This window comes from Polypterus senegalus, chromosome 10 (assembly GCF_016835505.1).
Source record: "Polypterus senegalus isolate Bchr_013 chromosome 10, ASM1683550v1, whole genome shotgun sequence".
NCBI classification, from domain to species: Eukaryota; Metazoa; Chordata; class Cladistia; order Polypteriformes; family Polypteridae; genus Polypterus; species Polypterus senegalus.
In genome coordinates, this window is record NC_053163.1 from 151,544,394 (window position 1) to 151,572,188 (window position 27,795).

The window sequence follows — 27,795 nt, forward strand, 5'->3', positions numbered from 1 at the left end:
AATCTTAGACCTTCTGCCATTTTGCTACCTTTCTGTACACCTGCAGATATACTGACATAATCTCCAAGTAAGTTTGCTATTGCTTGAATTCTAGTTTCTCAAACTAACATAGCTGCTAATTGTGGTTTATTCACTAGTATGTTACAACTATGCAGTCACTCAAATTGTATGTATTATAGTTTGCTTCTGTAAGTCATCTTGGATAATAAAGTATAGTAAAATAAATAATATTCATAGCACAACTTCTAATATGAATTGACCCACATTCATGTATAAGGCCTATTCCATTACCAGTATATTGCCATGTTCTGACGTTCTGAACCCTCACGTGCTTAATTGTTATTTTGTATTTTGATATCTTTTAGCATTATATTAACCATAACCCCATTTTGTTTTTTGGATTCTGCTATTGTGTGCTCATTTTTCACAATGGTAACCATCCTGTTTATAGTGCCTTTTGCCAGCAACAAGGCATATGACATTGAATCAAAGACACAACTTCTTTTTTCCTTTTGAGTATTTTTCAGTCAGTTTTCATGAAAAAGATATTAAATCGGGGAACGAGCATTGATGACCTTGATTTTTTGGACAACATTTTCAGGTTTTGTAACTTTTTTTGGTTATGACCTCTGTCTATTCAAGGACATTCCTTGTCACTCCGTTCCAAACCTTGCCCTGGACCAAAGTCACTTGAGCAATCTTATTAACAATATGGAGGATATGTTAAAGATTACTGATTACTAAATACATCTTTAACACTAGAATTACCAGAGCCTACGAAAAAACTCGTAAATCCGTCCCACCTTAAATCGCTTCTTAAAATCGTTCACAGCTCTCCACCGGCGTCTTTTGTCATCTAAATGTGCTGATAAAAATCAGGCTGCAAGCAGCCGGCTATTCCATCTCCCCACCGACTTAGAACGTGCACAAACTTCTCCCAGCTCATGTCTTGATTGATTTTCTGGGAGTGAAGTGGAGTTTTAGACTGGAAATAATAGATCATTGTTTGGAAAACATGCATTTCATGTCTGTTCCGTTTCTACAGTAATCTGTGTAAACACATTGTTAAAACAGAAACGTTTTTTATATTCTACTAGTAGATGACAAAATGTAGGCATAAACTATATAATGTATGATGCCTGAAGTATCACACAAATACTTTCACAAAAGATACAAATCTAACACCATTGTGCTTTTATTCAAAAATATAACTGCAGAAACAAAAAGCCGCTTTAACATGCGACATTGACACCCATTTATTATGACTGCCTCTGTAGCGCAATAGAATCAGCTGCCGACTGGGAATCAAAAGGTCGCCAGTTCGATCCTGCACCACTCCGTTTTGAGAAGTAAACTGCTCTTAGTCTTACTATTTTAGAATAAAAACATACATTTGATTTCAGTCTGTAACAGCCGGTGTAATTTATGATACTTCTAAAGGTTAGCTTTGTTTTCTGTTTGTTTTTTTTAGTCAGTTTTATTATCTCAGCTGCGTTCACGAGCCTAAACACACCACATCCCCGTATCTTTCCACACAGACGCGCTGTAACAGAGGTAAACTCGGCTCTCTTCTACGTCGGAGCAAGAATGCACATAACATTGCTTGCATACTAAAGTGTCAGCAGGCACTTTTTGTGGCATTACACACATTTTTGAGCATGCCCTCTGCACACTATTTGTGACTTTAGGAAGTAAGTAAATAAATAAAGGTATATCGTGTCATAAAATGATTTCTTCAAAACGTCAAATGTTATTTATTTGGCACGGACATACTCAAAAAATACATGTGTAATGCCACAAAAAGTGCCTGCTGACACTTTAGTATGCAAGCAATGTTATGTGCATTCTTGCTCCGACGTAGAAGGGAGCTGAGTTTACCTCTGTTACAGCGCGTCTGTGTGAAAAGATACGGGGGTGTGGTGTGTTTAGGCTCGTGAACGCGGCTGAGATAATAAAACTGACTAAAAAAAACAAAGCTAACCTTTAGAAGTATCATAAATTACACCGGCTGTTACAGACTGAAATCAAATGTATGTTTTTATTCTAAAATAGTAAGACTAAGAGCAGTTTACTTCTCAAAACGGAGTGGTGCAGGATCGAACTGGCGACCTTTTGATTCCCAGTCGGCAGCTGATTCGATTGCTCTACGGAGGCAGTCATAATAAACGGGTGTCAATGTCGCATGTTAAGTCGGCTTTTTGTTTCTGCAGTTATATTTTTGAATAAAAACGCAATTGTTGTGTTAGATTTGTATCTTTTGTGAAAGTATTTGTTTGATACTTCAGGCTTCATACATTATATAGTTTATGCCTACATTTTGTCATCTACTAGTAGAATATAAAAAACGTTTCTGTTTTAACAATGTGTTTACACAGATTACTGTAGAAACGGAACAGACATGAAATGCATGTGTTCCAAACAACGATCTATTATTTCCACTTTGAAACTCCTCTTCACTCCCAGAAAATCAATCAAGACATGAGCTGGGAGAAGTCTGTGCACGTTCTAAGTAGGTGGGGAGATGGAATAGCCGGCTGCTTGCAGCCTGAGTTTTATCAGCACATTTAGATGACAAAAGACGCCGGTGGAGAGCTGTGAACGATTTTAAAAAGCGATTTAAGGTGGAACGGATTTACGAGTTTTTTCGTAGGCTCTGGTAATTCTAGTGTTAAACTGTTCATATTCTAGCGGTAACTTTTTTTATGGTGCAACAGGTCAAGTACAGAAAGTTAAATATTTTTTTTTGCAAGTGTAAAAACAGAACCTTGCAGTAATACCTACTGTGGACCAATCGATGATAGCTGAACGCTTTTAAATCCTAGTCCTAAAATTACCTTAAGCTCTGAGGTTTATAAAACATAAAATGCCATCACCTCAGTATATAAATGCCCAGTGTGTACACTTAAAATACTATATATCTTAATCATTACACAACCACCGATTGGTCTACAAGGAATGACTGCTACTACTTTGCTTTTAAGTGATGGCTCTATTTTAACACTAGTACAGAAACACCCTTATACAGGGTGACACAGAAAAACTGGAACTTGTGAAATGCGTAGTGGCAGCCATGTGCAGTTGGCAGCACTGTGGAACAGGGACCTTGAGCTGTAAACAGTCTCGCCATTTAGTAATTTAGTGATCAACTGCAAGGCAATCAATGGCAGCTGTGCGAGAATTGTTCGGTAACCGTGTCATCTCAAGATTCGCTAACATTCCCTGGCCCTCAAGATCACCGGATTTGTCCGTTTGTGATTTTTTTCTTGTGGGGCTACCTTAAGAGTCGGGTCTACGCAACTCGGCCAAGGACACTGAATGAATCGAAACAAAGAATTCACGATGAAATTCGTGGTATCCCAGCTGAGATGTTGCAGCGATCAATGGGGAACCTCAACAGCAGATTGGATGAATGCATACTGTCACACACATGTGAGTAGGAGGCAGCTAAAGGGGCCTGAGTAAGTGTAATGAAACATCTGACCAGGGGGCGGCGGAGTGCGCTGACTGTCTTTCTCAGTTCCCTACAGACCTTTTCCGGGAAATCCTGCAAGGTTCTGGCACCTCAGAAGACGTCACTTCCAAAGCCGGCCCCTTTGCTGACGTCACTTCCGAAGCCGGCCCCTTTGCTGACGTCACTTCTGAAGCCGGCCCCTTTGCTGACGTCCCTTCCAAAGCCGGCCCCTTTGCTGACGTCACTTCCAAAGCTGGCCCCTTTGCTGACGTCACTTCTGGTTCCGGCCATTTTGTTGACATCAGTTCCTCTCCAGCCCTTTAAAGCCTCCATCTTGGGCTACTATAGCCAATTCTAGTTTGGACTCTGTGAAATGCACTTGATATTTCTGATACAACAAACCCTTTTGCAGCTGGGAAAAACAATATATGGGTGGCTGCCCCAAACCTTTGTGATGTCTTTGCTGTATTATTATCACAATACGTACAGGAGGACACCATCTACAGGATGTAATTTTCAGACATTGATAATTGGGATTACTGTCTCTTAAAAGGCAAGTTGTAGTGGTTGAATTGCTGTCAATAACATTTTTTTGTTGGATTTCTTCAATTTTTATTGGGTTTTTTCAAAAGTTCCTGTTTTTCTGTGTCACCCTGTACTTGCTTGTTGCACCACAGAATGCTTACCTATGAACAGTTTAAAGGTGTTTTTAGTAAACAGAATTGTTTTTTCCTATCCATGTAATTTACAAATTGGTGAACCTGGGTGAAGTAAGAGGTCGTATTCTGAAAAAAAAAAAAAAGTCCCTAAAATGAAAATGGTACTCAAAAATACGTACTTGTGCTTATTGTAATATCCTTTCTTAGACACCTACTTGAGCTTGAATGTTTACCCCAGTTTTTAGAAGACACCTTCTCTCACCATATTTAATGTATTTCCAAGATTTGTTTAGGTCAGGAAATTAGAGGTTTTGAGTTAAGGTTGTTATGCTTACTAGTCATGGTCCTATGGTGTGGTGTGCGGGCCCGCACCTAGGAAATTCTGGGCCCCAGGCAGCTGACAGAGTTCGGGCCCCTTTCGTGTTTCAGATATGTGCGTTAATAATGGACCTTTCGAGAAAAAAAAAAAAAAAACTCGAAAAAAGGGCGGGCCCCTAACAAGTGTCATGGTTGTCCCCCCCACCCCAAGGGCGGGCCCTGACAAGTGTCATGGTTGTCTCCCCACCCCAAGGGCGGGCCCCTGACAAGTGTCATGGTTGTCCCCCTCCCGCCCCAAGGGCGGGCCCCTGACAAGTGTCATGGTTGTCCCCCCCCCACCCCAAGGGCGGGCCTGTGGTGTGGCGATGTGCTAATTAGTACATACAAGAAAGGATTTCTCTGTACTCTGTATGTGTGGCAATAATTAACCTAAAATCCTATATAAATCAAAACATACTCAAGAGAATTAAAGATCATGTATTTGATTCAAAGCGAGGATGCCAAGACATGTGAACCATGATGTAATAACAGGTCACATAACTTGTGCGTCTTATGACTAGCAAGGGGCACAGAAACAGTGAACAACATGGAAAACGAGCGCAAAATATCTGTGTCTGGAAAACAAAATGAAGTCATAGTAAAGGGACCAAATGTAATACTAAAAAATATCAAAATTTTAATAAATCAATTAAAAAAAAAAAAAAAATCAAAATCACATGCTTACTAAATGAAGGCCCAGAAAAGAAGATTGTGACAATTTTCCAAACCCCCAAAAATCCCCCCCAACCCACCCCACATCCATATGACTGACTAGCATTTCACTAAAGAATAAAAAAACAAAAGGCTGATAGGTAACATTCAAGTTGCCTTGCCATTTGTACGACTTATCGTACACAAGATTTCTTTGCCACAAGGGTGTCAAAACTAGATTACAGCAGCTGTAGTAAAAGCAAATCCCCATAATAATCTAAAAACTCTCTCATTGCTTCTTTCTAGGACAGGTTTACACTAAAATATCTCACTGCATAATAACCAGTGCAGTCCCTGGTAGTGTCACCTCTTTAAAGCTGGAAAGGTAACACTGTGACACACCCATGACTTAAGCACAGCATCTCAGGGCATTGCCATCAGCTTGCTGCTGAAGGGAGATGGCATTCTGGCCGAGTGCAGCCAGCCCTCTACGCCTCCCTGACTTGTCTGCTTTTCACGGCCTGGTCCACTTACTGGTGAATTGCTTGCAGGAACTTGCGCTGGTGTTTGCGCACCCTGGCGTGGTCAATCTTCTTCACCAGTTTTGTGTGTTTATAGATGAGCCATGTTTCCCTGAGTACATTTGCAGCCGTGTTTTTAACCTTTTAAAAAAAAAAAAAAAAAAAAAAGAAAAGAAAAGAAAAAACAAGACAAAAAAAAAAAAAAAAAAAAGAAAAACAGCAGAGCAAGCTTAACGTCTTACAAATATTTGTCACTGGTTATCCGCACAATATCTCAAGTAAAGGGTGAACAAGTATAGAAAAAGCATGATCAAGTTAATTGTGACCCTGAATAACGCCAGGATGTTTCTAGTCCCAGTGTAGTACGTATCCTCAAAGACTGAGTGTAAGAAGGGCAATGTCAATAAGAAAAACTGAACTGCAAATTATTTAGTTACCCACTTTAATTTGTCAATCTTGTCCCTTAACATGTTCACACTGTAAATGCTCCACATAATCTTTTTTTATTCTTGTTCCCAATTATCATGAATTAGCTCGAGATGAAAATGTACGAAGATTCTGAGGAAGAGCCAGAAAAAGTCAGACATCTGAGGTGAGCATTGGAATGAAAGATGAAAGGATTAAAGTTTAATAAAGCTCATAGTTTTGAATCCTACTTGGACTGATGTCTGTCCATTTATATACATTTGAATAAAATTGTGATGTGCTGTATGGCTTTAGCATAATTATTTGCTGTATTTTGCTTAATTAATGCCTTTCCTAATGCTATTCCCTTGTGAAACCTGCTTAATCCAATGTAAGATTGTGAAGGGTCAAAGAATATCCCCAAAAACACAGCAAGAGCGAACCAACAATGATCAGGGTGCTAGTCCATCTTTGAGGACACACACTCACTCATACCAGTCAAGTTTAGAGTCACCAGTTAACTTGTCCTGACTGGTATTTAGAAGGAAACCAGTGCTTTAAATATAGGGACAACATGGAAACTCTTCATAGTGCAGCCAGATACAACTCCATGCCCATCCTTAAATTTGCCAATAGCACCGTACCATTGCAAGGCTGATCATCGATGATGAGAAACTTTACAAAGATGGGAGCTGTGTTCTGACATGGTGGTGCCAATAAATAACAATGCCACACATTAAATACAACACCAGACAACAGATAAAAGAAATAGGCCTATGATGTCAGTATGAGTGGCTGTTGACTACAATTATAACCAATGTATATAAACTGTGCGAATATTTGACATCCGTGGCAGAGCAACGGGCGCTGAGCAGACTCCTGTCAATCATGGAGAATCCACTGCATCCGCTGAACAGGATCATCTCCAGACAGAGGAGAAGCTTCAGAGACAGACTGAGGAGACCCCACACTATGCGACTCTTCAATTCCACCTGGTGGGGGGTAAATGTTAACATTATACAAAGTTATTGTCTGTTATACCTGCATTGTTATCACTCTTTAATTTAATATTGTTCTTTATCAGTATGCTGCTGCTGGAGTATGGGAATTTCCCCTTGGGATTAATAAAGTATCTATCTATCTATTATATAGTGCCTTTCATATCTATCTATCTATCTATCTATCATATAGTGCCTTTCACATCTATCTATCTATCTATCTATCTATCATAGAGTGCCTTTCACATCTGTCTATCTAACTATTATATAGTGCCTTTCACATCTATCCATCTAACTATTATATAGTGCCTTTCATATCTATCTATCTATCTAACTATCATATAGTGCCTTTCATATCTATCTATCTATCTAACTATTATATAGTGCCTTTCATATCTATCTATTTTATTGGGTCATCTAAAAGTGGTTGTGTAGAATTAAAGAGCTTACCTTTGTAATGTACTGTCTGTTACATTCAGAAAATATTCAGATCTCTTCACTTTTTGTACCAGTTGTTGATATAATTTTAAATGCATAAATTTGCCATGTTGTCCATTAGAGTACACTCAACAACCTATAGTGTGAAAACATTTTCTCTGGAAGGTTTGCAAATTCATTAAAAATCAAAAAGTGAAGTCTGTCATTCATAGCAGTATTCAGACCCTTAATTCAGTACTCTGTAGAAGTTTATTTGGCAGCAATTCCAGCTTCGAGTCTTCTTGGCTAAGTCTCTACAAGCTTTACACACCTGGATTTGGGTAGGTTATTCCATTCTTCCTGGCAGATCCTCTCAAGCTCTGTTAGGTTGCATGGGAAGTGTCTGTAAACTGCCATCTTCTAGTCTCTCCACATGTGTCCTATAAGGTTTAAGTGTGAACTTTGGCTAGGCCACTAAAGAACAGTCAGAGACCTGTCCCAAGTGTTGTCTTGGCTGTATGCTTTGGGTCATTGCAGAAAGGTGAATGGTTGCCCCAGTCTGAAGTGGTGTGCCCTCTGGAGGTGGTTTTCTTTAAGGACCTCTTTGTATTTGACTGCATTCATCCTTTCCTCAATTCTGACAAGTCTCCCTGTCCCTGCTACTACGAAGCACCCCCGAGCACCATGCATGATATTGCTGCCACCATGTTTCAACACAGGGATGGATAAGGCAGGTGATGAGCACTGCCTGTTCTTTACCAGACATAGTTCTAACCATTGATTCAATTTTTGTCTCATCAGATGGGAGAATCTTTTTTCTCATGCCCTTAGAGTCCTTTAAATGTTGTTTGGCAAACTCCAAACAGGCTGTCATATGCCATTTACTCAAGAGTCACTTCTGAAATGAGCATACTTGAGATGGGTGCTCCTATCTCTGCATAGGACCTCTGAAGCTCTCAGAGTGAATATTAGGTTTGTGGTCACCTCCCTAACCATGGCCCTTCTTGCCCTGCTACTTGGTGGCCAAGAAAGAGTCTTGGTGGTTCCAGACTTCTTCCATTTCACAATTTTTGAGTCTACTGTATTCCTAGGAACACTCAAAACTAAGAATGGTTATACAGAGCATCCTGAAAGTATTCACAGCGCATCACTTATTCCACATTTTGTTATGTTACAGCCTTATTCCAAAATGGATTAAATTCATTTTTTTCCTCAGAATTCTACACACAACACCCCATAATGACAACGTGAAAAACGTTTACTTGAGATTTCTGCAAAATTATTAAAAATAAAAAAATTGAGAAAGCACGTGTACATAAGTATTCACAGCCTTTGCCATGAAGCTCCAAACTGAGCTCAGGTGCATCCTGTTTCCCCTGATGATCCTTGAGATGTTTCTGCAGCTTCATTGGAGTCCACCTGTGGTAAATTCAGTTGACTGGACATGATTTGGAAAGGCACACACCTGTCTATAGAAGGTCCCACAGTTGACAGTTCATGTCAGAGCACAAACCAAGCATGAAGTCAAAGGAATTGTCTGTAGACTTCCGAGACAGGATTGTCTCATGGCACAAATCTTGGGAAGGTTACAGAAAAATGTCTGCTGCTTTGAAGGTCCCAATGAGCACAGTGGCCTCCATCATCCATAAGTGGAAGAAGTTCGAAACCACCAGGACTCTTCCTAGAGCTGGCCGGCCATCTAAACTGAGCGATCGGGGGGAGAAGGGCCTTAGTCAGGGAGGTGACCAAGAACCCGATGGTCACTCTGTCAGAGCTCAAGAGGTCCTCTGTGGAGGGAGGAGAACCTTCCAGAAGGACAACCATCTCTGCAGCAATCCACCAATCAGGCTTGTATGGTAGAGTGGCCAGACAGAAGCCACTCCTTAGTAAAAGGCACATGGCAGACCACCTGGAGTTTGCCAATTTTATTGCCATTTATCTGCCATTTTATTATAATAGACATATATCTTTTTATATCTGCCTATCTAATAGTGTCTATTTATGTCTGTCTAGCAACCATTGGGTCTTTCATTTTTGCCTATTATAGAGTGTCTGTCAAACCTAAATATCTCTCTTGCAGTGTCTGGCCTAGAGTATATTTTTCTCTATAAGCCATTGTGTCTTTTGTCTGACTATGTAATCCAACTAGCAAAGCTAAAATATCCATCTACCTGTATCTATTGTCACAACTTACAGCACAATGAAAATTATTTACCAACAGTTGTGTGTTGCCATGTCCTCTAAAATGGATGTATTACTATTAGTACTAGCAGCACTGTCTCTAATAATTATCATTAGTATCATTAGGAGTAGTAGTATTTTATTAAATCATTATCCTAACTACAGGGTCACGGGGGTCTGCTGGAGCCAATCCCAGCCAACACAGGGTGCAAGGCAAGAAACAAACCCCGGTCAGGGCGCCAGCCCACCGCAGGGCGCGTGCACACACACACACGGGACAATTTAGAATCATCAGTGCACCTAACCTGCATGTCATGGGGCTGGGGGAGGAAACCCACGCAGACACGGGGAGAACATGCAGACTCCACGCAGGAAGTATCCGGGAAGTGTCTCCTAACTGCGAGGCAGCAGCGCTACCCATTGCGCCACCATGCCGCCCCAAAATTATTATTCTTATATCTATTTTTCTACAGAAACTGGAAAACATGTTTCTTAACAGTATAGCTAAAAATTGCATTCTGCATGTGTTTAAACTTTGTTTTATCATCTGCAAGCTGGTTTGGCAAAATTATCTGTTTTTGTAATGGTTATGTTCTTAAATTCTAATATCCTCCTGTACAGATGATGAAGTATCACCCATTCTAGGGTAGGTTTCTGGCTTGTTGGAATAAGAACATCCCGAAGTATAACATGAGCCAATCAAAGGTGTGGAAATGGACTTTTTTAAGCACAGTTTTTTTCCTGTTCAGTTCTCTGAGAAACCAGGGCACTTCATGAAGCAACAGAGCCAGTTACTCAAATAGAGATCTACACTCCCAATCCTGGCCGGTACTGGCCTAATAACAGTAGTAGGACTGTAACAAAAGATCACCTAAATCAGAGAAGACCCCTGGGGTCTGAGAAACAAGCAGGGTGCACATAATTAGACAGCTGGCTTAAGAACTGAAGTCGGGCCCAACTGCTGTAGCTCGTGGGAAACCTTCAAATCTCACCTTGACAATATGTTAGAAACATAATGAACTGGAAACTGTACTGCACTGAGTGATCGATTCTTGTTAAAAGTCTCTTTGCGTTTGTACTAACTTTCCACATTATGAAAGCAGACTGAGACAAACCAAGACTACAGTTTTTATCCACAAGGTTACTCAACGGCCACTCATCCTGACAAATGCCTAATTGCTTCTTCTGCAGTATATACTCTATGTGTTGTATCAATGTATTATGCTGTATTCCTTGTCTGCTGTTAGTGTTATATCACCGTCACAGGTCTGTGGGGCAGACACCTGGGACTGTGGGGGTCATCAGGGCTACAGCTACTTTTAGCCCATTATATTCTGTGTAACTATTGTGGACACAGACAGGCAGACACGATCATTTTAAAGTCCAACACACGTTTATTTACACTATTTACAGTCACAAGTGCACCACAAACCCCACAAGTCCGGACCACACAATGCCTTCCTTCAGACCGCCTCCTTCTCTCCTTTCCAGCTCAGTCCACTCCGCTCCCGACTCTCGCCATTATCTGAAGGGAGGCGGCCCCTTTTATAGCACCCGGATGTGCTCCAGGTGGTTCCGGCAATCTTCCTCGGACACGCCCCTGTGTGGCGGAAGTGCCGGCTACATCCCCGGAAGCACTCCTGGTGTCCCCTCTCTTCTCCAACCCCCCAGCACTTCCGAGTGTGGCGGAAGTGCTGAGGTCCAGGGCTCCAAAGACATGGGGGCGCCCCTTGGCGGTGACCACGGGCCTCTACAGGGTGGCGCTTCAAAGCTCTGTACCCGTGGCCCCCAAAGGAACCAAATCGGCGGTTGCCCGCACATGGTCTGGGGAAGGCGTAAGCCCTCCTCCGGACTTCCTAGGTGTCCCGGCCGGGGCGCCACCCCAGCCATCTCCGACACTATATAACCTCTGCTGTCAGATAGTAGTATTGCTGTATTGCAATATTGGTCACCCACATGTTGACAAAAGGTTTACAATTAAACATTTATTGTTATGCACTCTCTCTGGTGTGGTGTGTGCATTCATGATAAGAAAAATACTGAGGAACTGAGAAAAATCCTGATTCTTATCGAGAATATGGTTGATTGAGAGAGCTGGTAAAAGTATTTAATAACTTGTACTGTTTCAGGTCTATAATTCGAAAAGACAGTTCTGCTTTTAGGCTCCGATACAGAGTTGCGATTTGTAACCATTCTAAATTAACTTTGAATGATTTTTAATCATCTTTATTGCATGACCTAATATTGATCACAAGCTTTCAGTGAGGTTTCCTGCAGCAGAGATTCTTGCAGAAATCCCTGCATACCACATTCCCGCCTCCCCAAGGGGACATGTATGCAGTGGGAGACATGCAAGTAAGAATTTATTTGTACTGCTAAGACATAATCATAAACTTGAAATGAAACAAATGTTCTGGGAGGTTGCCTCCTACACCCAACTGAGAGGTTGACTGAAATCTGGGTCTGTATAACTGACTGCAGATTTTTGTGTGGGTGGACGTGTCCTGCAATGGACTAGTGCTCGGTCCAGGGTTAGTTCTGGTATTGTACCTGATGCTGCTAAGGCTCTGGTATCACATCAGCCTCGAGCTTCACTTTTTTATTATTTATAAAAAAGTGGTTATAAATGCAAGTTATTGGGGACTTGTGATAATTACAGGCAGAAATAAGCCTTTCTGAATGGGTCTTCATTATTAAATAGTGAACCTCATTGATATACAGGATTTGTTACCAATTTTGGTGCATTTTCCGAGGATCAAGACTGTTGTTACTTATTATTTCTTGGCCCAGATGTTTTCCTTTACATGGTTACTGGTAGATTGGCGATTCTAAATTGGCCCTACTGTGTGCTTGGTGTGTGGGTGTGTTTGTGTGTGTCCTGTGGTGGGTTGGCACCCTGTCCAGGATTGGTTCCTGCCTTGTGCCCTGTGTTGGCTGGGATTGGCTCCAGCAGACCCCCGTGACCCTGTATTCGGATTCAGCGGGTTAGAAAATGGATGGATGGTTACTGGTAGAATGTCTAGTGAGAGCTTGGCGCAAGGACAAGCAGTGTGTGCAATCTACCGGAGGATCAAGTTGCTAAAGGGCTTAATGGTACGGTCAAGGAGAGCCTGGAAGCGGTGAAGGGGATGAATCTGTTGGAGGTGTTGCATCCAGATAAACCTAAGGATGCGGAAGAGGAACAATGGTAATGAGCCAACACCAGTTGCCAATCTTGAGAAGTGCTTAGAATTATTATTGCAAGACTGGTTAACCGCTGTGGCAGAGAGTATTACCTCCTGGGAGGAAAAGTGGCATAATTATATCGATGAATCCATAGCACAGATGCAGCAATCTGTGTAATGACAGTGGTATTGTATGCATGGAACAAGAATTGATTGCTTTCTTTAAAAAATGAAACTCTGCAGAAGTCACTGAGGCAAAGCATGCAGCTGTATTGTCAGCCACCAGTACGTTCCTACACCAACTGGGAAAGCTGTAGCCAGATGAACTTTATCATCTACACGTGCTACAACACTGAAATAAGATATTTTAAAACTGAGGGTGACTGAATTTATAGGAACAAGGAGTCCTATTTTCAGAATTACTCCCACAAAATGAAGTTAAAGTGATTAGGATTTTTTATATGTCAACTTGCAAGGCAGAACCACCAAAGTACAAGTTTGCAAGATGATACCAGGCAGCAGTAGGCAATATATTTGCAATATAACAAAATAAGCTTCCGTAAAGCGTAAGACTTTTCAGTGATAATTGTCTTGATGTCCACAGACCAGAGACTGCAATTCATATCTGAATTTCAACATCAAGCAATGTCAATAACAACGGTTGGACACAACTGTTCAAGGTGAAAAGTATACACCAGAGGAAACTATACATCTGGAGCTGAAACACTGCTACAGATGAAGATGAACAGCAAAGTGAAGCACACAACCAGCCATTCTCCGTTTAAAATGGCCGAATCTCACACCAATTATTTGCTCTTTGCTTTTTTTACTTCATAAAACAACATGGTTATCTTATTTTGTAATATGTGTGCAATCTCAAGACTTGCTAATACTTGATAATACTTTTGGTTTAAAAGGACAGACATGCAGTAGTTGGTAGGTTTTAACGTGTTTGCTTTCACATTGGGAAAATTCTGTACCCTTCACCTACAGTGCATCCGGAAAGTATTCACAGCGCATCACTTTTTCCACATATTGTTATGTTACAGCCTTATTCCAAAATGGATTCAGCGATAGGAACTGGGAGACTAGTCAGGATAAAGGGAAAGATGACTGCAGCAACGTACAGAGACATCCTGGATGAAAACCTGCTCCAGAGCGCTCTTGACCTCAGACTGGGGCGACGGTTCATCTTTCAGCAGGACAACGACCCTAATCACAGAGCCAAGATATCAAAGGAGTGGCTTCAGGACAACTCTGTGAATGTCCTTGAGTGGCCCAGCCAGAGCCCAGACTTGAATCTGATTGAACATCTCTGGAGAGATCTTAAAATGGCTGTGCACCGACGCTTCTCATCCAACCTGATGGAGGTTGAGAGGTGCTGAAAAGAGGAATGGACGAAACTGGCCAAGGATAGGTGTGCCAAGCTTGTGGCATCACATTCAAAAAGACTTGAGGCTGGAATTGCTGCCAAAGGTGCATCGACAAAGTATTGAGCAAAGGCTGTGAATACTTATGGACATGGGATTTATCAGTTTTTTTATATTTAATAAATTTGCAAAAACTTTAAGTAAACTTTTTATTATGTTGTCATTATGGGGTGTTGTGTGTAGAATTCTGAGGAAAAAAATGAATTTAATCCATTTTGGAATAAGGCTGTAACATAACAAAATGTGGAAAAAGTGAGTAGATAGATTGATAATGAAAGGCAATATATAATGATAGATAGATAGATAGATAGATAGATAGATAGATAGATAGATAGATAGATAGATAGATAGATAATGAAAGGCAATATATTATAATGATAGATAGATAGATAGATAATGAAAGGCAATATATAAGATAGATAGATAATGAAAGGCAATATATAAGATAGATAGATAGATAGATAGATAGATAGATAGATAGATAGATACTTTATTAATCCCAAGGGGAAATTGGTTGTTGAATGTACTCTAATGGACACCATGGCAAATTTATGCATTTAAAATAATATCAACAACTGGTACAAAAAGATCTGAATATTTTCTGAATGTAACAGACACTACATTACAAAGGTAAGCTCTTTAATTCTACACAACCACTTTTATGACCCAATAAAATAGATAGATAGATAGATAGATAGATAGATAGATAGATAGATAGATAGATAGATATGAAAGGCACTATATGATAGATAGATAGATAGATAGATAGATAGATAGAGATAGATAGATAGATAGATATGAAAGGCACTATATGATAGATAGATAGATAGATAGATAGATAGATAGATAGATAGATAGATAGATAGATAGATAGATACTTTATTAATCCAAAGGGGAAATTCCCATACTCCAGCAGCAGCATACTGATAAAGAACAATATTAAGTTAAAGAGTGATAACAATGCAGGTATAACAAACAGACAATAACTTTGTATATAGAGCAATATTTACATAAATTATTTACATAATTAAAGCTAACAGTCATCTGTTTATATGTATGTTATGTTTGTACTGGCATTAATTTAAAAATGTTTATGTATTTTACTGAAAATTGAACGATAACTCCAGAAAAGCCCATCTTAGAATACAGGTTATAGGGAGCCCCATTGATTGCATCCAAGTGAGTGACTGTCTGAGTGGCTTGGAGGCAGAAGAAATAGCCATGACCTTAATAGAAACAGGATAAAGGAAAATCTGTATTTATAACGTGGATTTCTCTTAAATTTCAAATGTCTACCGTTCCCTGAGAGTCTATGTTTGGCAGCCAAAACTCTCTGGTCAAACTACCTTGCTTAGAAGAGTGTAAAATAAAATTTATCATAACATGTTAAAGTAAAACCCGGGCAACACCACGAGTTACATGTAGAATAATCTATTCCTTTACACAACAGTTTTATTAGGTATTCAGGTAAGTATTTCTAGCACTTCTAAATCAATCAGATACCACATACATTCTCCATGGTAGCTTACTACTACACATTGTATCTTGAATTATAGCTCCACTTATGTACTCATGTAGAGTGAACTACCAGGGTGACACAGAAAAACGGGAACTTGTGAAATGCGTAGTGGCAGCCATGTGCAGTTGGCAGCACTGCGGAACAGGGACCTTGAGCTGTAAACAGTCTCGCCATTTAGTAATTTAGTAATCAACTGCAAGGCAATCAATGGCAGCTACGCGAGAATTGTTCAGTAACTGTGTCATCTCAAGATTCGGTGACATTCCCTGGCCCTCAAGATCACCGGATTTGTCCGTTTGTGATTTTTTCTTGTGGGGCTACCTTAAGAGTCGGGTCTACACGACTCGGCCAAGGACACTGAATGAACTGAAACAAAGAATTCAAGATGAAATTCGTGGTATCCCAGCTGAGACGTTGCAGCGATCAATGGGGAACCTCAACAGCAGATTGGAAGAATGCATACGTACAGGAGGACGCCATCTACAGGACGCAATTTTCAGACATTGATAATTTGGATTACTGTCTCTTAAAAGAGAAGTTGTAGTGGTTCAATTACTGTCAATTAAACTTTTTTGTTGGATTTCTTCCATTTTTATTGGGTTTTTCAAAAGTTCCCGTTTTTCTGTGTCACCCTGTATATACGTGTGAATGTATTCCACATGTTTGTGCATGGAAGTGAACAAATGGAAAAAAATAATTTACAAGAAGTCACTTTGGCTACTGTTGACAATGAGCACAGTTTACAACAGCCTGTAAGTAGTCAGTAGTAATCGCACCTCAACAGTAAATTCTGCAACAAGCAATAGTTTTTCCCAAATAACAGCTTTACTATTTTGGGTCCATGTCTCCTGCCCTGGTAAATTCTTGGAGATTAGTGGACACCTCTGATAATATATGACTATAGAATCAGCACAATTTATACAGTATGTTCTAGGGGCTGGCCTCTGTCACTCTAAATTGGATTAAGCAGGTTTACAAATTGCATGTTTTACGTATGTGAGAAAATTCAAGTAGAGACAAAATCCATGGTGTTTATTTAAGGAATAATCCAAAAACTGAAATAGTCCCAAAGTGTCCTTACTTATTGACTTACCCTCCTTACAGCCCATAATCACTGCTCTAAAGAAAGCCTGTTGTTGTGTTTCAGATATTGGATTGACATTCCAAGTGCAGGTAGTATGCCATTAGTATTTTATGTATTTTATTCAGAATAGACTGAGATGCAACATGGCTTTTCTGTACATTATAAAAATGCAGGGGGGAAAAAAGTACAGAGACATGAAAGCAAATAAAGAAACAATGTGGGAGAAGCACAGCATGAACAAGGGTTAAGGGAAGAAGACACAATGAAGCATTGGACTACAATAAATAATACAAGACTTGTTAAGAAATATTTAAAAAGATTAAAGAAGTACATTCTAAACCCCGAAAGTTCCCAAATATGACTTCATGGTACTGAAAAGACAAGATCTACTGCTAACGCAAAGCCTAAAAACCAAAGAGGAGACAATGGAATTTCACTCACCCGCTTTGAGAGCTGTGTGTCCATCATGAAGTTGTGGACATGTTTCTCAGCCTTGGTCAACTCTAGCTTCCTGGCCACCACGGCAACTACCAACGCTGTGCAGCCAGCTCCCTGGGGAGACAGCCATGCCTTGTAGAGAACGCTTTTTTTCACTTTGGTCAATGAAACGCATCATTGGTGGACACAGGGGCCTCCTTTAGCACTTCCACACACATTCCCATACACACGTTCACATGAAAAGGACAGGGCTTTTGATTTCATTGGAGTGATGAGGTGGAAACAGAACACTGAAATGATGTAGATGGTTGACTGTTCCGTTTAAAGAATAAAAAGGAAAGTTAGTGAAAATATAATCATATGGATAAAGAGATATAAGACACCCTTAATCACTGGAAATTTCCTCCTTTGGTTCAGAAACAGAATGTTCACCACAGTATTTTGAAAAATACACTGGGGTTGAGTTCAACACTAGGTTTTAAAAATTCATGTGTAGTAAAATAAATGAACTAATCTCTTCTCATAAAATAGATGTGTCGACACTTCGGTGGTGAAAAGGGCAGCAGGTGCCAAACCCATCCGGACTGCCGAGTAGCAATGGAACTTCCAAGATAAGGCCCAATTTATTTTCCTTCTATTTCATTTCAACTTTAAGCTTAATGTTAAGTCCACTTCAAAGTCTAAATTATGTGTAATTTTAGTTATAAAGTTTTAAATTTCACTTTCAATTCCATTTTAAAGTTCAATGTGAAGTCCAATTTCATGTAACTTTTTATTTTACTTTGAATTTTAACTCTATTGAAGTGCAATTTATTTTTTACATTTGTCATTTCTAACCTTAAATTATTTTTTAAGGTACAATAAACATTTTACATTAAAGTCATATCATAAGATACAATGTATGGATTTTTACATTTTCAATTTACCAACCGAAGTGGATGCTACTGATTAATACTTTACTGATAATTGGAACCCATTCTTGATTAAAACACAAAGAGAAAATCCATGGTGTTAATTTAAAAGACATACAAACGTGCTTCTTCTAATTTAAAAATAAAAGGGTGAGAAAGGCTGGATGTTCAGGTCCTGAAAGTCAACCATTTGAGAACAGGAGAGTTAATGCTGCTCCCTCACAGATCCACCATTATGGCGGTCAATCTCATTGTTGGTCTCAGTCTTTGTGGAGTCTGCATGGTTTCTGATAACATGATAACTTTGATAATCTTGGCAATCCAAACTCTGCTGAACAATGACACTATAACAGAACGTCACAGCTTCAGTACATCTGCACTGCTATTTGATGTAACTCCTGATTATATGTTCTGTGATTTTTCAGGAAATGAAACAAAGGTTTCGAGGTGTGGCAGTTCTACTAATTAACCAGAACACTGGAGAGTGGTGACATGATGGATCAGCACATGCAGCTATGTGGTGGTCATGGCTTTGGAATTCAAACCCAGAGTTTGTGGGCTCAAATCCCATTACTAACACGGTGACATGATCAAGTCATTTCATCTACCTATGCTTCAAATGAAAAAAATAAGTAACCAATTGTGTCTCAAATGCTGCAAGTCACCTTGATTAAAGGGATCAGCCAAATAAATAAATGTAAACTAAGGAGTACATTATACTCAGCACAAGTGATAATATTAACCTTACACCTCTATACACCTATAGGGTGGTCCAGATCTAATTATGCAATTTTCATTACGCTATAACTTATTAAGTGTATTACATAGAAAATCACCCGAAAAATCCCGGACCATCGAGAAGTGTGGGAACTGACGACATTCTTCGCGCCAAACTGGAATCGTCCCGCATAAATCAAAGTCATCCAGACGATCTGGATCTGCATAATTAGATCTGGACCACCCTGTATATGGGTGGCACTGAGCCTCATGAACCCAAAGCTCTGAGTTTTAGTCCCACTGTTTTTTTAAAAGTTTGTATGTTGCTCTCATGTCTCACGTGCAGGGTTTAATGGTGACGCTAAAGTGGCTGCAGGGTCAGATCATGAGAGTGTGTGACTGGGAGCCTTGCAATTGACTGGCACCTGTCCAGGGTTGTTTCTTGTTTAAATCCAAAGAGGACTGTTTCTTTTATGTTAGGTAGAATGCCCAGACGGGACTGGGCGGTCTCATGGTCTGGAATCCCTAAAGATTTATTTTTCTCCAGCCGTCTGGAGTTTTTTTTTTTTGTTTTTACTGTCCACCCTGGCCATCGGACCTTACTCTTATTCTACAAATGTTAATTAATGTTGACTAATTTTATTTTCTTACTGTGTCTTTTATTCTTCTATTCTTCATTATGTAAAGCACTTTGAGCTACATATTTTTGTATGAAAATGTACTATAGAAATAAATGTTGTTGTTGTTGTTCTCATCTTGAATCTGATGCTACTGAGGCTCCCGATCCATTGCAACCATCGAATGTTACTGTGACGCAGCAGTGAATGACTGATAGATGCAAAGTAGGCAGGTCTCAATTTAAAGTGTCATTGGTACATTATAGGATATTAGGAAAGAGAAATGCTGCAGATGTTCTACCAGACGGTTGTGGCGAGTGCCCTCTTCTACGCGGTGGTGTGCTGGGGTGGCAGCATAAAGATGAAAGACACCTCACGCCTGGACAAACTTGTTAAGAAGGCAGGCTCTATTGTAGGAGTAAAGTTGGACAGTTTAACATCCGTGGCAGAGCGACGGGCACTAAGCAAACTCCTGTCAATCATGAAGAATCCACTGCATCCACTGAACAGTGTCATCTCCAGGCAGAGGAGTAGCTTCAGTGACAGACTTTTGTCACCGTCCTGCTTCACTGACAGACTGAGGAGATCGTTCCTCCCTCACACTATGCGACTCTTCAATTCCACCCGGGGGAGTAAATGTTAACATTAATTTTATTTGAATTTTTTTCATTTTTTATTTTTTTTTATTTTTATTACTATTTAATTTAATATTGTTTCTTTGTATCAGTATACTGCTGCTGGATTATGTGAATTTCCCCTTGGGATTAATAAAGTATCTATCTATCTATCTATCTATCTATCAATCATATAGTGCCTTTCATATCTATCTATCTATCTATCAATCATATAGTGCCTTTCATATCTATCTATCTATCATATAGTCCTATAGTCCTTTCATATCTATCTATCTATCTATCAATCATATAGTGCCTTTCATATCTATCTATCTATCTATCAATCATATAGTGCCTTTCATATCTATCTATCAATCATATAGTGCCTTTCATATCTATCTATCTATCTATCAATCATATAGTGCCTTTCATATCTATCTATCTATCTATCAATCATTAGTGCCTTTCATTCTATCTATCTATCTATCAATCAAACTATCTATCTATCTATCATATAGTGCCTTTCATATCTATCTATCTATCTATCTATCTATCTATCTCTACCTTAAAAAGTGTTTAGTTATTAAGTAGTAACTAACTAATAAGTAACTTTTATTCTAAAGTATTACCATTTTTGATACAGGAACAATGGGTAAGTGGATGAGCCATGCTCTGCTAATTCAAAGGTTCTGCAATCATGCATTTACGTTTCATACTTTATGTTCTCCGTCTGTTCACTCCTTTGTGGCGGTTATATTAACCACAAAGATATCATTATTGATCATCTTCTGCGTAGGTGCGGAGGGCTGCCAAGACGGAGCTATTCTATCGCACTCCTGGCCTCTAATCCTCACCTTACTAAGCAATGACTGGAGCATTGTGAGACATGTAAAGAAAGCTTTGACAGCAAAATCTTGATAGTGTTGCAACAGTATTTTTCAGGGAGAGAAGGTACATGAATGTGGCCATATACCGTATGACTTATAATATAGGAAAAAAGACATAACAAGCGCATTTATATCAACACACAAAACTAGGATAAAGTGAGAAACACAGTTAAAGACAGAAACCTTGTTTCTTAAAAACCCTGCTAACATACACAAGTCCAGTTATAAAGTTCTCCCTTGGTAAAATGCTCCAATGTCACTAAACTGTGCAAAAAAGTAGTTAGATGTCCTCATCAACAGCCATGAATCCGAAAACAACCACAGAGCCTGTGTTTCCCAAGAAGTGTGGGGAATACAACTTCAAAAGTGACTTAGTTATATTTCTCATAACTTACAAAAATAGCTAAATATATTATGCCAGTAATGGCGTACTGCACGATAACGTGCAGTGAATCCACTTGACTTGAGCATTCCTAGTTTTCATCCTCTTTCTCTGTACGTTTAGCATTCGTTGGCTCAGAGGTTGATGCGCTTGCTCCTTCCTGAGCAGCTCTTCTTTTCTCCACCCTAGCGGCCCCCCTGATTCTCTTCTTTCGTCCGCATCTTTTCGCATTAAATCTGATTAAGTTAGTTTTTGTGTTGCAATTATTTAGTACGTTTCTTTCATTTTTCACTTAAGCTGGCATTTAATTCTTCAATCTGCCTCAAGAATGATTAGCGAAGGTGGTAGGGAATGAGAACGGCGCCCATACGCATGAGACGCACGGCCGCTCTGTTGCGCGCAGCCAAGAGTTGATTCTATAATAAAATAAAATAAAAATAGTAACAAAAATCATCACCCCGAAAGCAGATAGTAGACGTCACATAGTATATGTGTGTACAAAATTTCAGGTCATTAGGTGAAATGATTTGCAAGCTACAGGTGATTTAAAATCCTGGACAGACAAACGAACAGCCACGGTAGCGTATTATATACTGTAAGAAGATAGTTACAAATTATTAAAATGTAATGTGTTACAAACTTTGCATTTCTTTTCTGTTACTGTTTCTTCGTTTGTATGAGAAACTGCACATTTGACAGTCCAGCGTTTGTCCTAAGATAATATATACTGTATATTGTAAGGGATGGCCGGCAGTTTATCCCAGCAGGAGACGCTGCAAGGGTACTGGGGATTCCCTACTGTTTACACAGAGCGGAGATACTTCAAAGTAATGGGGATGGAAGAGGAGAAGCACTTCTGGGTCAAGGACTATATAAAGGCCTGCTGGAGACCCAACAAGCGAGCCGGAGTCGGGAGGAGGTGAACAACGCTTGCTGGGCGGTGTGGAGAAGAGAATTGTGCTGTATTGTACTGTATATGGTGGCTGTGGTGCTTTGGGCACTGTTTTCAAGAAAGCAAAGTATTAAAATACTTCTTGGTGCTTTTACCCTGTGTCCTGCATGTCTGTCTGTCGGGTTTAAAGGACAACAGCGACCCCTAGTGTCCACAATATATATTTAAAAAATGAGTGTCAGAGGCAATCCCTTGATCTACGCAAGGGGAGGCAAAAGTGTGTACACCTGATGAGCCCCCAAACAGGGCAAAATATGTGTATTGTATTTGCTGTTGCATTGATTCTGCTTCGGCTGCGGCAGTATTTCAATCAGAATGGAATTAGGCGATAGAATGGGGTTTTATTAATAGGCACAGGTAGATACTGGGAAAACAAAACTAATAATCAAACCCAGGATGTGAAAAAAAAAAAAAAACATGTCAAAGAATGTAAGAGAAAAAAAACAGAGGAGTCAAAAAATAAAATAATTTGATGTCAATGTCAAGTCAGAAACAATTCACAAAATAATCTGGTGCCGAAAATCCCATTGAAGCATTAATGAGTCTTTTTCTAGTCTTTTCTATGTTTGTACCCACACCCCTGGAGAAATCAGGACATGCATGGACCTCGACCTTTATACCCTTGACTTGGTAATATCATGTGCTGCACATTTCTAGTTGACTTAGCCCAGTAACCACTAGGAGGCTTGAAAACTAGACCAAAGAGAATTGCATTTTGCTTTTGCTATGGGCACCACCACAACATTGTATTTGCTTTCGAACTTTACTCCCAAACTCCCAGTATGATGTCTTGGTTATTTTCAAAAGCCAAGGAATGCCTACAAAAAGATAAAACTACATATAAAAGCATGACAGCGGGAAGCTAAAAAACACTTTCAAGAAGATTCTAGTTTAGGATATTTGTTTTCTTGGTTGCCCATCTACTTCTTGATCTTGCATGGACCATAACAGGCGACTGTCAACCAAATAGCCAACACGGAGAAAACAGAGAAAAGGGAGGACTCTAGAAGATGAATAGATAAGATTTGAGTAGTTTAGGCCTCAACAACTAAAGTTAGCATATTTTCCCTTGCTTAAGGTGGATTTAAAGGTGAGGTTAGAGATAATGACAGGGGTACACACATGGAATAATAACTGTATGATTTAAGGAAGGAGAAATGAAAGGGATACGACACAAATGAAATCCACTCTTCTTTCATGCATAGACTCTGAACTGTGGAATCAATCATTGCCTACTTTATTGTTAAAGATGTCACCAATAAATGTACTAATTTTAGATTTCCTATGGTTTACAAAAACAAAAATCTTAGTTTAATATTGTTTTGAAAATCACAAAAATGCTTGCAGAAATGCCTGTTAGGTAAGCGTTCTTTAGTTTTTAGCCAAATAATGAAGATGGACATTCATTCTGTAAGGAGAGGTTTAAAACCTCCAGTGAGATACCTACCATGATCCCTGTCAGCAGACACACCCCTTTTCCACAGTATGTGTGAGGCACCATGTCTCCGTAGCCAATAGAGAGGAAGGTTATTGAAATTAGCCACATGGCTCCCAGGAAGTTACTGGTCACTTCCTGTTTGTCATGATACCTGGGCAATGAAGCACAAAAATATACAATCAATACAAATTAAAAATAAAAGTGATAAGTTACATTAACACTTCTTAAGAGGTTCGTGTTGACTTGGTAATTAAAAAGTCATGTTTGACACCACAGTTGAAATGAATGGCTATGGAATAATCAGAACAATTCTCAACCTGTCTTTACAGCCCTTAGGACTTCAGGTCCTGCTCAAGATAATACAAGTGAAAGTTTCATACATTCATCCATCTTCTGAACCTACCTTTCTGTTATGGGATCAAAGAACCACAGCCTCTCTCAGCAACATCAGGCAAGGAACAGCCCTGAGGAGGATATCGGCCCATCACAGATCATTTACACTCAATCATACAGGGCCAATAGTAATTTCAGTTTCTTGGTAATTTTACACACCTTTCTTTGCAACAGCAGCTGAATACTGAGAGGGAACCCATGTAAATAGTAGGAGAACATGCAAACTGTATACATAAAGCAATATCAACACTGTGCTGCCTACATCACATTTAGATGAACGTGTCAGCAAAAACTACCCAAATTTGGGATGTGTGGAGGAAGCCTTAGTATTCTAAGAAAATCTTTACGGAGTCAGGGGACACTTGCAAAATTCGTAATGACGGAACTTTGATCCTTAAAACTTTAATATAATAGAGCAAAACACTGTGCTAAATTCATCCATCCATTTTCTAACCTGCTGAATCCGAATACAGGGTCACGGGGGTCTGCTGGAGCCAATTCCAGCTAACACAGGGCACAAGGCAGGAACCAATCCTGGGCAGGGTGCCAACCCACCGCAGAAAACACACCAAGCACACACTAAGGCCAATTTAGAACCGCCAAGCCACCTAACCTGCATGTCTTTGGACTGTGGGAGGAAACCCACGCAGACACGGGGAGAACATGCAAACTCCACGCAGGGAGGACCCGGGAAGCGAACCCGGGTCTCCTAACTGAGAGGCAGCAGCGCTACCACTGCACCACCGTGCCGCCCTACTGTGCTAAATTGTCTGTAATAATACAGCATCTATGACTTTCTAGAATTTGCTAAAATCGAATATACTGTTTAATTTAATCATGACCAACATGGTCATATATTGTGAAATGTACAGGGTGGGGCAGAAATAACTGCCACAATTCAAAGGGGGATTGAAAAAAAATGCTACGAGGTATCACCAAAAACTTTTTATTTCCCAAAGGTAGATATAAAAAAGTTTTTTTTACTTTAAGTTTTAAAAATTATATCGTCCAAATGGTGGTCTTGATGGCTGATACATATTTGGAGCCGTTCTTGGAAGTTTTCAATCACTCTCACTAGCATGTCGGGCGAAATTCCTTCAATTTCTTCTTGAATAGCCTCCTTTAGTTGGTCCAAGGACCGAGGACGATGTTTGAAAGCCTCCTGTTGCCCTTACTCTTTCCCCTTGGGATTAATAAAGTATCTATCTATCTATCTATCTATCTAGTCTTTGAACCCACAGCAAAATCGTTTTCCGGTCTGGAACACTTTCATTAGCACGTAAACCGAACCGAGTGCGAAACACCCTCTGCATCGCAGCTACAGATCCGCCATTTTTGAAAAATAGACTCCACTACAAAGCCTTGATGCTCACCCGACCACGGCATGGTGATGACTGAAAACTTTATTATGTACCGTACCTAACGGAACGGACCGCACCCCTCTACCTGCTTTGGGGACCCCACAGTGATTTTTCGAAATGTGGGAGTTATTTCTGCTGCACCCTGTATGAAGGGAACAAGCAGCTATCTGTCATAGAAAATGTTATGGAACAATCTCCAATGTCACAGTTCCAAAAGTCCTGGTTTCGCTTTGTCATTCTGTGGTACTCAGTGTTATTTAATGGGGGAAAAATGAATTATTAACAATTCTAGCATAAGGCTGCAATATAATAAAATCTGAAAAAACTGAAGGGGTTTGAAAACATTCAGATGCCACTGTACACACATACACACACACATTCAAAAGTAGCAAACTTTCATTACATTTTTAGATCACTGTCCATTTTCTGAAGCTGCTTATCTAGCTTCTTTATACTGATCTGTAACACTAGCTGTTATCAAAATTTATATATACTAGCCATGTGCGCCCAACTACGTTGCGCGTGTTAAAGTTGTCTGTGATGGGCTCCCTGTTTAAACGCGGCTACCAGTCGTGAACTGGGCCCTTCGTCGCACAGCATTATGATTTTTTATAAGGGAAACAAAATTACAAAAGAAAACCCTTGGACATTGATTCGATAGCAACGGCCCACTCGGAATCACTGTCCGAATCGTAATTATGTGGTGGTGTAGGAGCATTTCTGTTTCTGTCCGTTCACAGTCCGCCTCGTTTTCATGACGCTGTCGCTTCCTCTCATGATCTCTTCTCAACCTTTCTCCAATCTCACAGGTTGTTTTGTGGCAATCCAAAGAGTAAGGCAATATACACGGAGCAATGGTTATAAAAGGGGGACACATAGGTATCCAGGCTCTTTAAAGCATAAATAGGGATCACTTCACTGACATGTGAGCAAGCCACGGTACAACTGTGAGACGCGCAGCACTCGCCAGCTACAACGTAACAAATAATAATTTCCGGAACGTGCTGTTACGTTGTCATTCATTTTACCCACTGTCTTTCTTTCATTCATATGTTATGTAGGCACGTACCTTTAATCTTCGACAATCTCATTCTCTAACCAGGCCTCAGGAGCTAACCAGCGTAACACTGTCCACCACCCCTTTCGTTATTCCGGCACATTGTTGACATCCATGAGTAACAACAACGTACTAAACTAGAAGGTGGTCTACTCATGCGTGGAATTCGCAGACAAACAAAGATCAAGATCTAAATGAAGATCTCTTTAGTTAATTTAAAGCACAATAATTTGTTTAGTTTGAATGTCTATGTTTTGAGGTGTGACTGGCGTACTACAGTCTTCAGTAGTATAAGCCTGGAGGAGATTCTTAATGTAATGCCTGTGTTTTAGCTGTCTCTCTACTGCCATCTAGTGCTTCTTCTTCTAATTCATTCACGGACAAACAAAGATCAAGATCCAAATGAAGATTATATATAGAGATTTTAAGTTAAAGGCAAAATGCTTAAAGCAATAAAGATGAGTTAAGAATATAAACTCTCCTCTGTCTGTGCAGCTATATTAATGGACTAAGATTTTGGAAACTCTTTATCACTAATAACTTGGCTAATTACTATGAAGAGTGAGATTCTTTGCTTTTATGCAGAAGTTGCTTTCTTTGGAATAGGACTGAAATATTTTCAAGATTCTAGAGATGTGTGGAAGGTATGGTGGTGGGGATGAGTGGGCCCTGTGTTAAACCTGTCTGCATTCAATGCTGATGGAAAAAGACTCCTGACCTCTGTGATGCCTATTCATATTAACGTGAGGTTCTCAAGCCCACTCATCTTGTATGCCAATCCTTTCAAGATCACAAACTACAATATGATTTAAATTAGAACATTAGAACAATCTAGACGAGAACAGGCCATTCAGCCCAACAAAGCTCGCCAGTCCTATCCACTTGTTTCCTCCAAGAAAACATCAAGTCGAGTTTTGAAAGTCCCTAACGTCTTACTGTCTACCACACTACTTGGCAGCTTATTCCAAGTGTCTATCGTTCTTTGTGTAAAGAAAAACTTCCTAATGTTTGTGCGAAATTTACCCTTAACAAGTTTCCAACTGTGTCCCCGTGTTCTTGATGAGCTCATTTTAAAATACAAGTCTCGATCCACTGTACTAATTCCCTTCATAATTTTAAACACTTCAATCATGTCACCTCTTAATCTTCTTTTGCTTACACTGTAAAGGCTCAGCTCTTTTAATCTTTCCT

General features: G+C 39.8%; 1 protein-coding gene across 2 annotated transcripts in view; it reads right to left on the bottom strand.

The window, feature by feature from the left end:
* The window catches only part of kcnn1a (potassium intermediate/small conductance calcium-activated channel, subfamily N, member 1a), a 217,498-nt gene that overhangs the window by 37,224 nt on the left and 152,479 nt on the right, over positions 1–27,795 (bottom strand). For both annotated transcript variants that reach the window (XM_039767078.1, XM_039767077.1), the window contains exons 5-7: positions 23,803–23,944; positions 17,279–17,389; positions 5,653–5,780 (exon numbers count right to left, since the gene is read on the bottom strand). In XM_039767078.1, the coding sequence (XP_039623012.1) occupies positions 5,653–5,780; positions 17,279–17,389; positions 23,803–23,944 (381 nt within the window). The remainder of the gene's footprint in view (positions 1–5,652; positions 5,781–17,278; positions 17,390–23,802; positions 23,945–27,795) is intronic.